We start from the raw sequence: 17,225 nt of genomic DNA on the forward strand, positions 1-17,225 counted from the left end.
GTTAATTAATGTAATTTGATTTTCTACACATCTCCAGTAATGAGACAGCCCCACATATTAAGGAAAACATGGTCAGTGGCTAGAGATAGATTTGGACTTGCCACAGACTGTTTGCACGGGATTGGCCAAATCACTAACATGCCCACAAAGTGGTCCAAATGACCCCAAGTTACAGGCACTGCTTCAAAGTCTACATTTATACAAGTGTGGAGATTGAAAAGGGTGCTTTCATGCTCTCATGAATCACCATCAGAAAATGATACTTGTAGGTGTGAAAGCAACAGGTCAGAAATGTATTCTTCTGTGTGCTGACTCCACAGGGCTGCTCCATGTGGATGAATTTTCAAGTGTCAGAAGCGGTCTTAAGTCTCAGCAGTGGATCTCTAGACTAACCTACCTCACATGGTTGTTGCAATGGGGTCCAAAGGCTGCAAATCCCCCAGCAAGTTAAAAATGACCATACAAATAATAGTAGCAAAGATATGAATCCCCATCAAGGTGATTTCAATTCTGAAAGTACTTTACCAGAGCTTTCTGTATAAAACTCAGCCACACCCACTGATTCATCATGAAAACTACTGGTCTTTGAAATTAGTATCTGCCTGTCATCTTGGCAAACATGCCATCAATATACAACTTTCAACTAACTACTCACTTTCTCTTAGCACAGTAAGGAACTTCATGGTAGCAATTGTGACACCTAGGTTTTCCCCAACCACTACCAGTTCACATTTCAGGATGTTTTGAGGCTATACGATCACAAGAGTAAATACTTCTGTAGCCAGACTTTGGGATAAAAATCTTCCAAATAAACAAACTTTTGATGCAAAAGCTGTTAACTCTCCAAGTACAGGAAACCTAAACTTTAAGGGGAAACATCCTTCTATAGTGAACAGAGTGCTGTTGAATTTACTTGGCCCTGAAAGCAAAAACATGTTTGTTTCAAAGACATGTTTCAACAGATATCTCTTAGTAATAGGTTATAACTTTTACTGAACAGGAGCAGGTATAATACATATAGCACTTTTAATGTGCCAAGTGTTTTACGATCCTCATTTTATGTGCCCTCACAGTGAACCTCAGCCTCTGTTCTAATGAAGTTAAGCCGAAGAGGCTTGCCTAAACAAATTCATGGCTATGCTGGGATTTGCCCCCAGGCAATGCGGAACCAAGTCTAGCACCCTTGGCACCACACCAACTGTTGCTTAATGCTGGTATGACGAGACGCATCCTTTGAAAACTGGGCATGGATCTAGAACTCCACAAACAGAAGAGCATCTTACACACAGTGGGAAGCAGGTCACTAGTTCCCCTCCCCTATCCGCAGCCTCCTCCAAGCATGCTGCATACTGCTCTCTGGGGTCCCACGAACGTCTGGAGCAGTTTTCAGGAGGCAGAAGAGGTGGGGCAGGGGGTGAGGAGGAAGAATCTGCAGCTTGTGTACTTTGCTGATCATGCAAGCAGATCTTTGGATCCCAGCCCTAGCTGCTATGCCTATAAGGAGGCACAAAACAGAAGCAAATTCACATCCAGCCTTTCCCACTTGCAACTCCTGACCAGACCAGTTTAGAAAGGCAACTGAGTTTTATGCTAAACCATCAGGGCACAGCTGGGGAACAGAGACCATGACTGAAATTGGTGCTTTTGTTCTGCCAGCATTTCTATGTAAGGGCAATGTTCTCTTCCTGCAGGCTTCCCATTCCTGTGTACTTCAATCCAGCCCTGTCTTCTAAACTATGTCCTGTTTGGCCCAAGGGGCTGTGTACCTCTTTTTTCCTCCACTGACCACTGCCACTCAGTTTCTACCCTGGGAAAATGAGAGATGTCTGGCTGCACTGCAACTGGAGCCCTAACAGTAACTGACCAACAATCTTTATTGCATATATTCACAGTGGTCAATACAGTGCAGCTTCTGACACAGCACGCAATCTGGGCTTACTAGGCATCACATTAGAATCTATGCAGTACTTCTTACATCCTAATATCTTATCTCCCTCTGTTGACCACAAGTGTACACTGAGAGTGGAAATGTTCTACTAGTTAATTTCCCTCTTGGCTCTTTCTGCAGCTCAACAACTGTCCAGTATTTTCTGGGGCCAGACAACATGATTATGGACTAGAACTTCCCACCCCATTAAGTATGAAAGGTGCTAAATGTATACACAACTTCTAAAGCCAATAGTATTCACTGTCAGGGTCCCTTGGGCTCCACATGGTCCCATGGCATAGAAGGATTCTGGACTGCAGGCTCTGCATGTCCAGTAAATAAAGACTTCTCATACTGGTGCATCTCAGGCCTCCACAAGGTTGACTGGCAGTGTTGGACTCCCAGGCATGTTTCCATGGCATCGCAGGGTGACAAGATGGTCCTGGATGCAGGGGGGTTAATGTTGAAATGAGTATCTTAGATATGAATTAATGTATGTACTTTGGTGCCAAAATATCTACCATTACTTTTTCCATCTATTCCAGGAGCAGCAAGATACACACAGTAAAGTTTATTTTGGTCCTTGGTATACTTCACTCCCATTAAAAATAAATTAATCAGCAAATTCCTACACAGCTAAGCCTTCTTTTATGTAAATACAACACAGCTGTAATGAATTACAAGGTGTTATTATCTCACACACACACACTGCATAATACTTCACACATAAGAGGGTTCTCTCCTTAGCTCAGCTTGCAACAAAAGCATCTTAAATAAACTGAGAAAAAATTGTTTGGTTTGTAATGTTTTCACAGAAGTGGAATATACCTCACACATATAAAGTTTCTTTATATGACTCATTTTATAACAAGTTAAACTGAGGAAGTTTGCTTTAGAAAAAAAACAACAAATTGACCTTTTTTGTACAAAGAAAATTGACTGGTAGCTGTTGCTAGAGCAAAGGTCTATGGGTACATCCACAGCTTATTTCATTGTATTTTTGTCCCTTACTGCCTTGGAACTAATTCCCATATATTTCTCATACATGCATGCTTCCCACTTCTGGAATTGCTTGCTGTATGTTTAATACACACACACACACACACACTTTGCACAATTGCACCTGCGTACTCATACAAACCCCAGTGACTTTGATTCAATGACTGGGTTCGCACGATCATGGAGGAAAAACAAGCCATGGCGGCTTATTTACCCTGCCCTTGCATGCTGGTTGTGAGCTGCCCAATTAGCATAATTACCCTCGCTGGGCACAGGTTGCTGTGGCGTGCGAACCTGGTGAGGGTGGGTGGCTGGGGTGGTTTACACACCACCCTGAAATGCATGACTTCCTCTAGGGTTTCAGGGTAGTTTGTAAACCACCCCAGCTGGGTATGCATGTTACGAGAACCTGTGCCCAGTGAGGGGGGGATTGTGCTAATTAGGCAGCTTGCAATCGGAATGCACAGGGAGGGAAAATAAGCCACTGTGGCTCATTTTCCCTCCATTATTGTGTGAACACACCCAGTGTGTCAAATGGAGGGGTCTGGAATCTCAGCATGGGACAGTGATGCAGCTACATTTAGTTTCCATTTAAAAAAAGTTAATCTCATCTAACACGGTGTCTCCATTAATAGGTACATGGGTGGAGCAGCTCAAATTCAGCAGTTTACAAAATAATTCCAATACTGAATGTGAAGGGAAGGAGGACAATGATCAGGGATTAGGGTTCGGGTTTTTATTGAAGCCAGTCATTGAAAGTTGTCTAACTCTTCTTAGACAATATACAAGCTTTCATATAACCCTCTCCCCTCCAGAAGAAGAGCACTAAATCAGGGGTGGGGAACCTGTGTCCCTCCAGATGTTGTCAAGTGTACAACTCTCATCATCCCTGACTATTGGACATGCTGGCTGGGGCTGATGGGAGAGTTGGAGTCAAACAACATTTGGAGGGACACAGGTTCCCCATCCCCTGCACTAGACAATGCATTTTTTGTGCCACCGACTCTCATGATTATCAGTAGCAGGTAGTTTATAGCACCACTTGCCTGGATGCAACCAGCAAAGAGCAAGCTAGTGTGCTTGAGATCTTATCTGAATCTCCATGACAACCCAGGAAAAAGAGGATTAAATCATGGGGGCCTCAAAGGTCATCTAGTCCAGGACTGGACAGAAGGTAGAGCTCCAGATGCTTTGGACTTCAGTTCCCAGCATTCCTAACCACTGGCCATGCTAGCAGCGGCTTATTGGAGTTGAAGTCCAAAACATCTGGAGATCTACCTTCTATCCACCCCTAATCTAGTCCAACTGCCACTGATACAGAAAATTCATGATTATATTATGCTGTGAGCTCACTGGGAAGATGTTATTAAGAGCAGGGGTAGACATGTACAGCCTTGGTCAAACAAGGAAGTGAAGCACACCAACTTTTCTGTACGCTTAATGCTATCCCAAATGAAACACCTTTGTCTATATTGTTTTTCAGTACATTTATTAGGATTAAACCCTAAGTATGTGGAAAACTGTTCTCGCAGCTGTTTAACAAAGGCATTATATGGTATGGAAAACAAGATGACTGTATCTCAGGGCTTCAATTTTGACCATGAGAGAGAAAGAAGGTTCTGCTTCTAAAAAGAAATAATATGCTAACCTTCTTTATGTAACACATATGAGGGAGGTTTCAAAGGGAAGGTATCATTTGATAAGCAAATTTTTAAAACCCATCACTTGGTCATATTGTTAGTCACATAGGATCCTGAGCCATTATTTTGAAGGGAGATGGCCTGAGCAAAACAAACCCATGAAAAGTAAATGTTCCTCATACTGCAAAGCTTTCAGAGCATAGCAGGAAGACAGCAATGGCAGGCTGAAAACTGATTTGTAGGCACAGCCTCTGGCCCAAACTAGACCATGTCATTAAATGGGTGTTGCATTTAACATGGAGGCATTTAAAAAATGCAAATAGCATCAGCTGAGGTGAAGGCTGATAATTATTGGGATCGCACCAGTTTAACCCTTTCGTCCCCTGCGGTGATCCTGAGGAATGCCCTTCCTCTGAAGTTGCGATCTGCACTGGGAGAAAATCCCCCATGAACACCCATGCGGGATTTTCCCCCAACGGCAACTATTCCAGCTTCAGAAAAGGAGTTTTCCTCAGGACTACAGCAGGAAAAGAAAGTGGAAAATTCCCTCTCCATACCTGCTGTGATCCAATAATTATCAGCCCCTCCCAGCTGATGCTATTTAGTTTGGCTCTCAAGATTCTGCCTCCTTTGGGGTCATTAACAAATGCTCTCTGCTCCTGTGCTGTGATGGCAAGCAGGGAAACTGCCCCTCACCCATTTGTATCAAGCTTCCACCTGGCCTTAGATGGGAAATTGCAGGCAGTCCTTTTAGGAACTTCAACCATTTTTCAAGCTTTGCAATTCCAATATCTCTTTTGCCCTGAGATACACCATACTTGTACAGGAAGACTTTTCACATCCATGCTTGTACTTACCAGCTTCACAGAAGACAGAATTGTAACATTTGAGCAGATGATCCCCTCTTACTAGACAAAAGGCAGCTTGCTTGTCACTTTGGTAAACTGTTTTGCTCTCAGAAGATGAAAGCTCCGTCTGAGAACCAGCATGCTGGGACTACTGGATATTGTAACTGCGAGGGATTCCTCAAATCAGCCTTCCCCAACCTGGCACTCTCCAGAAGTGCTGGGACTACAACTCCCATCATCCCCAGCCAGCATGACCCACTGATATTCTGGTGAGAATAATGGGAACTGTAGTCACAGCAACTCTGAAGGGTGTCAGGTTGGGGACATCTGCCTCAAATGAATTAGCAGCATTTCACTACAAATATAATATTAAAAATAGCATGTTCAGGTTTACTACGGTGGGAATAATTACAAAAGAGGGAAATTCTTAATCATTCCTTCAAACAGCAAATACAGCATTTATTCTTTTCTCACTTGGGAGCCCACTGTATAAATCAAGTCCCAATTCCAGGAATTGTTCCACATACAGAGAAAGCACATAGTCAGAAGCAATTTTCCAGCCGGCTGATGAAGATTTCAGAGTCCTTCATCATTATATGTTGGTAAAGCAGGCTTCACGATGCTTTGTGCATTAGTTTCCACAAGGGGGCGCCAAGTGACTTCGCCAGATAGCAGCAGGTCTTCTCCCGGCATAGCATCCAGGTGCTGCACCTGACATTCACAACAGAATAATGCAAGTCACTTAAGAGATTGGTTACAAAAGATGATTCCCCCAGTCAGAAGACTTAACTTAGTGCAACCACCAAGGAATGCAACCACCAAGGAAGCAGAGTGGGGATATTCGGGATCTCATGTCATTTCATGTTATATAAAAATAGGGAAGTTAACAGCTGAAACAGGTGATTAAAAGACAAGAAAGCCATATAAAGAGCAATGTCCGACAGGTATCTATTTGAGATCAATCTGGAGGCAAAAAGGATGAATTTTGGCCAGCGAATGAGCAAATAGGGCCCTTGTCCTCTTGCCTGGATTACATTAGTTTACAATGTCTTCAGAGTGCTCAAGAGAGGGATATCAATATGTGAGCCTCTCTTTCTTTGACCAAAAATAATCGAAAACAATTTGCCTACACAATGGCTTGGATCCAGAGATGACTTGTGCGAGTGAAAAGACACTTCCGCCTGCCAAGGCAGCCCTACCGAATTCGCCGAAAAGTCAGTACCACTGAGTTCAACGAGATTTATGCTCCTGGTGTTCTGGACTGTGACCTAAGAGATGGATTTTTCTGCACATGCTTAAATGTCTGTGAATGGATTGGGTCACTCAAAGAGTTATGGGAGAAAACTAGTCTAAATTTAACAGGGTTTTATATTATATCAAAAAGTCTCCAGCCAAAATACTTTTGCAATCTGGGAGGCCACTTAATCTGTAAAAGGTGGTCATCTCTAGGGGAAGTCAAAGATCAAGATGAAACTCAGGACTTGGGTTGGTCTAAGTCACAACTATGCATGCAAACACTTTAAAACTTTGGTTTTATTCCTGGCTCTGGGAGCAAATATATAGACCTCTGGAAAGAAAGTGCCTAACTCAACTGGATGGTCCAATGGTTAAGACATTTGTCAAAGCATCTTTCCAACTTTAATTTTCTGTCCTGTCCATTTTGTCTGAATTTAAAATCGTAATTTAAAATGTGGTTAGCCCTTCCCTAGCCCCCAGGCATGTATGAAGCCAAGAACATTAAATACAGAGGAGATGTATGGAAACAGATAGAAAGGACAATCCATATAAGAGACAGAATTACTGGGAAGAGACCAGACTTATATTTTGGACACACCCTTCCCAGCAATCTTACATTATCTTTCTTGGTTGTTTACAGGATGCCAGTGGGGTCCACTTGAAACAACTTCTGAGGCTGGGATTTTTGCCTTTAGCCAAGAAAAATAGCAGCACCTCATCTCTCAAGATTGTGGATGATACTGGGAGTTTAACTAGTAAAAATATTTCCATATACACCCATGCTGACAAATTGAAAAACAATTGATAAAGGTAATAAAATGTATTCCTTTACCTACCATCCTTCTTCCAAGACATTCAGTGTGGCAAACATGAGAGTTTCCCTATTTCATCGCAACAGCCCTGTGAGTTAACTTAGGGTGAGGAAATATGACTGGCCCAGGGTTAAGGGCAACAAAGGCAGTGGCGGGGGGAGGCCTCCACTCCAAAACACTATTTGGGGGGCAAGTACACCAAATGTTAACATTACTTGAAAAGAAGTGAGAGCATCCCACATTCCAAACAGTTGCCCACCTGTTTGCGCACATATTCCACCATTATTTCCAGCTGCCTTGGATCATCGCAGTTTTTATTGAACAGATTTCTCCAGATGGCTGCTGCAAGTACATGATCATCTGATAAAATTCCCTAAAACGGAGCAAGAAAAACAGCAAATGGGGAAACCTTAAGCACTAAACAGGAAGTAGTTTTGACTTAACATTCTCTCTAGAGTGTAGTAGTGTACTAATACAGGCTCAAACCCATGGAAAGTTGCAACTTTCAAAGAGGAATGTCCATTTTCATCCACCTTTTATTTGAAGACAATGCATCATAGATCATATTTTCAAGGAAGGAAAGCAAACTTCTATCCCCTTTGGCTAGAGAGATAGGTCTGAGATTATGTGACTAATCACTGGTGAAATTTTAAAGACAGATATAGGTCTGAGTAGGAGATTCAGCAGCCTGAGGAGTGAGGATTCAAGACTCTGTGTTAAAAAAATAATAATCAAGAGGTTGTGCAAAATGCTCTGTTACGTACTAAATGCCAACCAAGACTCGGGCCATACATGAAAAATTTAGCACTGGGTTCCCTGCAAACATGCAGCATGCTATGGGTGCAAGATAACTCTCTTATGGCTACACCACATTCACTGGCTTCATGCCCCTCCTCAACATGAGCAGAAGCAGAATACATTAAGCAAGATATATAGATCACTGGGATAATCTAAGATATAGTTTGCAAAACCAGTGTATATGGCACCAAAATGAGGCTTGGTTGTTGTTTTTTTGTCAGAGCAGACATCCCCACCCCACCCCATTTGTTTATCTTCTCTACACATGCAGCACTAAACATAGGTCAGAATTACCTCATCATATCCAAAAATAGCTGCATAGAAGATTTCTGTCATGCTTCTCATACTTTCTCTCCGAGCAACAGAATCAATCTGAAAAGTAAAGCAGCAGTACAAACGCTTGAATCAGTGGTAGCGCTGGGGAAATTAGAGGTTGAAAGCAGCTTCAGAAAGCTGAAGTATCTTGCCTATCCAACCCACTTCTAGATGAAACAGAACTACAACACTTGTCGGCCACAGCTTGGTGGGGAACAAAAGTTTTGAACACAAGAATTATACATAATGAGAACCTTGGCAAATATAGGAAGAGCAGGAATGCATGTTTAAACACCAAACTCTGCATACTTTTTCAATGCATGGGCAATATATAATACTTTTAAACACAGAAGTAATGTGGGAAGTAGCCCATCCAGGATATGGCTCCTACACCCCAGCGGTAGGCCCATATTGAATATATTTATGATACTCTGGCAAAGGAATTCCATACTGAATGTCAAACCTCTCAGAGAACATCCGCCCCAGAACAAGCACATCAAGTACAACTACAAGCAGAATGTTGTACTGTGACACTATAAGCCAGCCTTCCCCAACCAGGAGCCCTCCCGATGTTTTGGAGTACAACTCCCAGAATCTCCGACCACTGGCCATGCTGGCTGGGGCTGATGGGAGTTGAAGTCCAATACATCTGGAGGGCACCAGGTTGGAGGAGGCTGCTGTAGGTGAAAGAGATGGTGAACAGGACTCTTATAAGAGAATGACAGAAAAACAGCAGACAAATAAATCTGAATGTTTAGTCTCTAGAGATCATGATTCATGCTGGCCCCATCACAGTTGCAGAATATGATCCACAAAAGAAAGCCATGAATAACACCATACACAACTCTGAGCACTTTGATAAAAACAGACCAGTACTGCTTCATCAATGATGTCATCAAAGCCCTATTAATATGCATATAGCCCTGCGGTTACTGCCTTGTAATAATTTTCCCCTCAAACAGCTAATTAGTTCATGTCATACTATCAAACCTATGGCTTATATACAGTCTTCCAGTAAACTGCTATCCTTCATAACTTTATTTTTTTAATACATGCATACAGTGGAACCACAAGGAAAAAGTTCTTTTATGTCAGTTACTCATATTTTTCCATTTATATAAACTATTAAAATTCATGCATTTATTTTATAGGCCATCAAGGTTTGGTCATTGGGCTATTACTGAATGTTTAATGAAAAAGTGCTAAACAGAAGAAATCACAGGGTTAAATGATGACTGCAACCTCTGTAATGACTTAATTAAATTTTTATTGAGTACATAAACTATGATGTCACTTTTAGCCAACCAAGCTTGTTCTTGCTAGGCATGTCAGAGACCATGGCTTTTCTCAATAGAACATACTCCTAAATAAGCAGCATTTCTATACTCTAATAAGGGAGAGCAGCTCTCATGTAACACACTCAATAAATTATCCTTCCATTTTTAAAACAAACAAATTCCATGAGTTATAATATATTTGCCATGCACTTTTTATGACATAATAAAAATGTTACCTTAAGGATTACTTAACACATACTACAAATGTTACAGCAGGCAATTGCAAGGGGGCAAAGAAAATAAACAGCACCATTACAGAGACTAGTCCTGGATTTTGCATCCCTAGGGGAGCAGCTCACTATATAAAAGCAAAAGGCAGCAGCTTTAAGAAAGAGATTAATAAGGAGATAACACAGCCAAACAAACATGGCAATAAATAAAAATATGACTCTTGCATTGAAAGGAGGGGGCGGTATCCTGGATAACATCACATTTTTAAGAGGGCTATCACAGTATATGGAGGAAACTGGTTAACACTAGAGAAACACCATTTTATTAAAATAAGTGAATAAACTTAAAGAAGGGCTCTTTAGAAACCTTCTCTTCTCAATCCTGTCTTCCCAGCACTGGCAAATTTCAACACCTAGCTTTCAATAGTAATGACTTCACTGACTACAAGCTTGTCTCAAGTGTCGAGGATACTAAAGAATTTTAAATTGCTACTCAGTGCTAATGCTACTAATAGCCACTGGATTTCTCCTGCAATTAAGCTCCTTCACACCTTTGTCGGGAGCAAACCTATAGATTAAAAGTTACATTCAAAAATATTATAGCAATGTTAGTGCATACCTGCATATGAGGCCACAGAGATCTACTTATCAAGAGTTACTTTTGAAAGACACACAGAGCAATCGCAGGCATGTCCGTTCAGAAGTAAATTCCAGTGAATTCAATTAGACTTGTTCCCAGGTAAACGTGCACAGAACTGGAGTCTAAGGAGTGCTCCCAGCCTCTCTACCTAAGGAATTCAACGGTACTCATTTAGAAACATGTTTTGTTTCTTTGCTGTACAGTGTCCACCAAGGACAAGACAAGGGACACTTTGGTTACATTCAGAAGTAACGATATACTATGGCGCATTACAGGAACAACCTACACTGAGCCTTGGGCTCCCTCCTCCTCCTTTGGTGCAGCCATGAGAAGATTGGAAGCCTTTGCTTCACTGTAGCTTGTCATTACATGTGAACCTGGAGAAATAGTGGTTAAACTTAGCTATCATCCACTGAAACAGGCTAGCTTCAGTCCTTGAGATAAAGTGCTGGCTTGTTTCGAACAAGCTGTAGTTAAGATTAACCACAGTTTAGGGTTCAAACATAATGCTAAACTGCAGTTAATCCAAAAAAGGAAGCAAAAGCATCTGATCTCCTCCTTATGGCTACAATGGAAGAAGAGAGGGGAGTATCTGAACCTGAGGCCTGCTACAGTTCTTTCCTGTAATGATAGACCATCATTTATCATTAAGTCCAAATGCAGCCATTGCACCAAAGTTTCCATCTAATATCTTCTGGAGTAAAAAATACAGTTTTCTTCTATCTGTTACTCCCTTATTCCCATTCCATCTCTAGACACATTACCAAGTTTGTCCATACCCCCTCTGCTATGCTTGTTATACTTGAACCTTGCATTTGTAAGTGTGGAAGTTTCAGATTTAGTCTTCACATATTTCATGTACACTGCAAGATTTTGTACTTTCCACGCCTCTTTCAAATGCAGGGAGATTTCTAGACTGGATAAAACTTAGCTTCCTCCAGTGCTCCTCCTACCCAAGGCATCACACTCATGCTTGCCACAAAACAGTTAACAGTTAAATATTTTCTTGCCAATATTTTAAGAGTGCAGAAGGTTCCAAATTGCTGGTAAAACAAACAATGCCAGACTGTGAAAACTCCTGGCTGCCATGCTCTCTGATGTTAACAAGAGTTTCTTTATTACTGTAACCTTTCTGAAGTGAATAAAAATTATTTCTCTGCCCTACTTCTGCCCTCAAGTAAAAGGAAAAGAAGGAAAGTGAACCACAAAAAGTTACACAGTAAGATGTCCAGAATCCTGGAGAATTCTAGTTTTAAACATTTATTTATACATTATGAAAACAGATTGTACCCCAGTTGTAAAAGCCCTTATGTTCCACCAATGTAGCAATTTCTGCTTTTGCAAGAAGTTTGTTCATTTCTAATGAATGACAGACATATACAAGGGACACTTTAGGGGGGAAAAAAAATCATCTGATGACTTCTAGAGTCAGACAAATATTTTTCTTCCTAATGTTGCTTTTTAATTTGCTTTTTAATTCGCAGCAAAAAGTAGGAATGCTGTCAGTGCTAGATTATTATGAGCATTTCCTTTACAGGGCTTTCTACAATCCAGCCAGGGTTAAGTCCAACTTAATTTTCTAATTTAAATCAATGGGGCTGATAGCTATAATCTTTTATGCCAAGGATGGGCAACTTGCGGCCCTCTAGATGTTTTAAGCCTACAACTCTCATCAGTCCTAGCCAGCATAGTCAATGGTGAGGGATGATGGAAATTGTAGGCCAAAACATCTGGAGGGTCAGACGTTGCCCATCCTGGCCCTACATGGAACAGAGTGACAGATACCATCCTTGAGGGAGAAGTTAAGACAGATGTAGAATCTTGCACAATGCTAAACTAAGGAATTATATAATCATTATAGAAAGAAGACAAAAATGGGATATGTTTATGGTAAACTGGTTGCTGTTCATCACTTTTTGCAGAACTGCTTACTCCACAACATACAGGTTTGCTTTCCAATGTTATAGTTAACTTATTTTATGTACACTACTATATAGGCAGGGGATATAAGCAGAAAGCTTGGAGCTAGTATCCTGTATTTGTTTTTACTTTCTTGTATTGTTCAATTTATGTATCATTAAAAAAAAAAATTCCAAGATCAATGGGTCTGAACAGTGGACTTTACTAGCTGGACTGCGCCTGTCCTAGAAAGAGGGCACAGAAGAGGGAGGCTATAGGGAGAGGCTATAGCTCGGTAGCAGAGTACATATTTTACATGCAGAAATTCCCGGTTTAAATACCAAGCAGTTCCAATTAAAATTATCTTTATGTAGAAGGGCTGTGAAAGACCTTGGAGAGGCACTGCCACTTGGACTAAACCATACAGGGCTAGAGAGCAATGGTCAACTCAAATATAATGTTCACCCATTTATTTATTTATTAAATTGTTTATTAAATTTATTAATTGCCCGTCTGGCTGGTCACCCATGTGGTAAAGGGCTTGGTACTTGGGATTTTAGCACATGGGATTTTAGAACCTTTGCTTCTTTGTGAGCTACATGAGTTCCTTACATGCACCTCTGATGTGGTGCACTCTGATTTCTGCTCTTGTATGTCAACTGGCTGTAACAGAGTCTATTAGAAATGTGTGGCTTGGGAGTTATCTATTATATACTAGTGGGTTGGACTAAAGAATGTTCAGATTTCTTTTAGTTTGGTTGTCCCACAGATTTTTTTAGCCTGATTCTTTTAGGCAGTTCTTTTAGGCAGTTTAGATTCTTTTAGGCAGTTCTCTACACACTGCTTCTCTAGATCAGAGATTCTCAACCTTTTAGACCCTTAAGTTCTGGATAAGACTATGATGAACCACTTTTCTCTACCTTCATGGGGCATTCTAAGTAGCGATATCAAAATTCTGGGTGTCTTCAGATGTTGAAGCAGAAAGAGAAGGGGACAGAAAAGAGATCAGATGTATGAGATCAGTTAAATGTCAGACTGAAGAGGCAGGTTTATAAGAGGAGAGGCACGTTTATAAGAGGAGTAAGGTGGATGTCAGGAGGTATTTCAATGAAAGGGAACAGAAAGTGAGAAAAGGTGCAGTCAGAAAACAGAAAATGCAACTCTGGGTTTATAGAAGACAAGAATACCAGAGAAGTGAGAAAAAAGGGAAGAACCAAGGCACATAGGGAACTAGAGAATGAAGACATTTCAACATCAGAGACGGTTTAAACAGAATACGAGAAGAAAGAAGGCACCAACACAGAGAGCAGAAAAAAGAGCAACACGTTCACAGCAATGAGTAGAACAGATTAGGCAAGTTGAAGACTTTAAGACAGAGGAGAGGTCTGAGAAAAAAGGCAGGAAGACTACGGTAAAGTAGGTTGCAAGTCAATATGCAAATAGCCACATTGTGAACAGTTTTGGTCAACCAATCTCAAAAAAGGGACCACAGAGTTGGAAAGGTGCAACCAAAAGTGATCAAAAGGTTGGAACACCTTCTCTGTGAGGATAGGCTTAACTGTTTGCAGCTTCCTAGTTTGGGTGGGTGGATAATAACAGGGTGGGGAGGCGCAGTATAGAGCAGGGATGGGCAACATATGGCCCTAGGTTCTCATGAAGCCCTCAGCCTAAATTCAAAAGCCCTCTGCAAGTGATTAGTTGAGACCTCTTATAAGAGCAATCTGCCCTCCCCCCGCTGGGCCAGGAAGGAAGAGGAAGTAGGACAGAAGGGGTGACAGAAATAAGAGAGCGAAAAGCAGGTGGCCCAGCCCACATTTGGGAATGGCCCCATCCACCATTGGGATGTGACCCCCAAGGGAATGCAGCCCTTGACAGAAAGGAAGTTCCCCACCTCTGTTATACAGATTTATAAAATTGGATAACAAGATATGTTCACCATCTGCTGTAATATTATAACTCAGGATCTCCCAATGAAATTTATTGCCAATATTCAGAACAAAAGAAAGTACTTCACCAACCCATGATTAGCTTCTGGAATTCACTGCCACAAGACACAGCAACAAGAGAGTTAGACAAATTCATGGCAGATACATCCGTCAATAGCTCTTAGTAATTATAACTAAGTGGTACTTCTATGTATAGAGGCAGTGCACCTCTAAATATCAATTGCTGGGTGATCTGTTGGCATTCATACCGTCCCCATAAGCTTCTCAGGGGCATCTGGCTGGACACTTTGGAAACAGAATGCTGAATTAGATGAGCATTCGCCTGAAGAGGGCTCTTGTTTGAACAGGGGTTTTAATTCATCAAAAGAGAAAGGGCTAATTTTTATAAATATTACAAAGATGAAAGTAACAAGTTTCAATAACTGAGTACGTCTGTGGAGAGAAAGCAGAATCAAAGATAACATAGCCTCTAGACTTGAAGTGTGGAAGAAACAGTAGAATTGCTTAATGGGGGAGAAAGAGAGAACACAAGGGAGAAGAATGAGGGGAAGAAAGCAGTTCAGTTTTATCAGTTCTGTTTTAAGGATGTCTTCTTTATTCCCCCCCCCCCCAACCCCAGATTATTTTTCATTTCTTAACTAAAATTTCCCAAAGATCAGGCAAAGAGCATTAGAGCTGAAAGTCAGCAGCAAAGAAATGGTATTGGAGACTAAATGCATGAGGCAGTGAGCTGCAAGAAAGGAGATAAAAAGCAATAGACAATAGAAGAAAGGAAGAATCAATTAAGAGAAACTTTGAAAGAACAAGGAAGATATGATGAGAACCCGGAGATAATGGAACCAGAGAGAGCACAAAGACAGGAGAAGGGGATGGTCCAGGATGTGACCCACCCCACCCCCACTGAACAGTAGGATGACAGGAAGATGATCTTGAGACACAGCACAGAGACAATAATTTGAAATCCAGGTAAGATTAGTTTGAGTTGAATGAGCAGGTCAACAGCCTGACTGATAATGATCAAGTTGAGACTTATTGGAGAATGTAAGGGCTTGAGGAAGGACAACTTTACAGGTTCAAATACTTTACAGAGGGGAAAAAGGAAGTAAAGAGATAGGATGATAGTTCACAAAACAAAGAGCTGTTTTCATGACACCCTGGTGCTATGTTAGCAATACCCAGGTGATCAGACACAACATGAGGAACACCATCCCAGCTCCTTCATATTTGGCTATACCTTTACGGCAGTAGAGCTCACCATATTCTGCAGATGATGTAAATTCTATGTGACCTTTCATAGAGGCAGTACTGATGAATAGCCTTTTCACTGTAACCAATGAGCTACCCACCATAGCTCATCTTCCAGCCACTAGGAACTGACCTTTCAAAGGATGGAATCAATGTCTATTTCAGATAAATGTGGCTTTGGGTGGAGGCAATTCCAAGAAAACTATACAAACCACCCTCAGCCATACCGACTTACTGATTCGCTGGGCTAGCTCTACTAGTATACATTATAGCTCTAACCACAAGTAGAAGAAGAGTAGTGCAACAGATAGACATTCAGTATATTGTGTGGGATCCAGACACAGCATGTGATCCCCCTCTTTTGGCTTACCATCTCCTGCACTGAGATGGAGGGGATGGGGTTCATTAACTGCAACTCTGCAGGCTGAATTGTCGTTCAACAAATATAGCCAGTGGAAATCCACAGGGGGGCAAGCCATGCTTCCAATCAGGTCTGTGGGCTTCTGACTTTTAGTATTAAAAATGCCAAAGCCAAGGCCATTCTGTTCCAACGTCCATACAGACCGATGGCAGCATTTTGCCCAACAAGGTGTAGCTACATGCTGAATCCAACATGAGATTAGAGTTCTGTGCCAGACATGCCTTCTGTAGGGATGCAGACCTGGATGGACTGAAAACCATAGACATGAGCCCTCTTTTCAAGCTCCCTCTCCATGTGTTTAAACAACATGTGGATGAGACAGGGCGGCTTCTCCCCGACTGCATATTGGGTGGAATGCAAGAATGGGCTGTATTTGTGACTGCAGTTGCCAGTCACTTATACAGGTCCTACATATGTAAGCTTGTGGGCATGTAGGGTCAGCTCTTATTTTTGGTTCAACATGCAAAGGGGTGTGTGTGTGTGGGGGGGGAGGTTTGGCAATCCGCACCAAGGTCAGGGGGATCCAGGGGGATCTTGCTCCCCCTCCACCTGTCCAATGAAAGTATGATGGGAAAATAGTTTCTGTACTGTCAGGTTGAGGGAACACTCCAGACTTCATTAAATCTCTTAACAGTGATGACATACTTTATTCCTATAAAATAGGACTGTCAGTACTCTGGGATCTATAGGAGCACTGTGATAATGTATCACTGAAGAGTTATACAAGTGCTAATGAAATCAGAGGAGGAACCACTGAATTTAAAGTGGAGGAAGTGAAGGACAAGATGCCCAAATTCACACACATAAGCAGTTGCTACGCCGCTACTTTAAATGCAGTTGTGTGGATGACGGCTCTAGAGCATGACTCCAGTGGTTTACCTTAGTTTCTCTAGTTGTTTCTTAACCCACACACTCCCTGCTTTGACTGGGGGGGGGGGTTCACAGTGAGACATCTTCACATCTGCATTGCCAACTTCCACACAGAATGGTTT

The 17,225-nt window shown here is 41.6% G+C and overlaps 1 protein-coding gene across 7 annotated transcripts in view; it reads right to left on the reverse strand.

The window, feature by feature from the left end:
• Positions 1-2,485: 2,485 nt before the first annotated feature.
• The window catches only part of UQCC1 (ubiquinol-cytochrome c reductase complex assembly factor 1), a 52,200-nt gene continuing 37,460 nt past the window's right edge, over positions 2,486-17,225 (reverse strand). For 3 of the 7 annotated variants that reach the window (XM_084853705.1, XM_084853704.1, XM_084853706.1), the window contains exons 8-10: positions 8,555-8,632; positions 7,722-7,835; positions 3,650-6,125 (exon numbers count right to left, since the gene is read on the reverse strand). In XM_084853705.1, coding sequence (XP_084709831.1) covers positions 5,991-6,125; positions 7,722-7,835; positions 8,555-8,632 — 327 coding nt within the window. In that variant the 3' untranslated portion in view covers positions 3,650-5,990. Of the gene's footprint in view, positions 6,126-7,721; positions 7,836-8,554; positions 8,633-17,225 lie in introns of all 7 variants that reach the window. The other 4 variants (XR_014790696.1, XR_014790695.1, XR_014790694.1 and 1 more) reach the window with 3 other exon arrangements.

This window comes from Heloderma suspectum, chromosome 4 (genome assembly GCF_057233095.1).
Source record: "Heloderma suspectum isolate Gila_16-S chromosome 4, 16-S_ref, whole genome shotgun sequence".
In the NCBI taxonomy this organism is placed as follows: Eukaryota; Metazoa; Chordata; class Lepidosauria; order Squamata; family Helodermatidae; genus Heloderma; species Heloderma suspectum.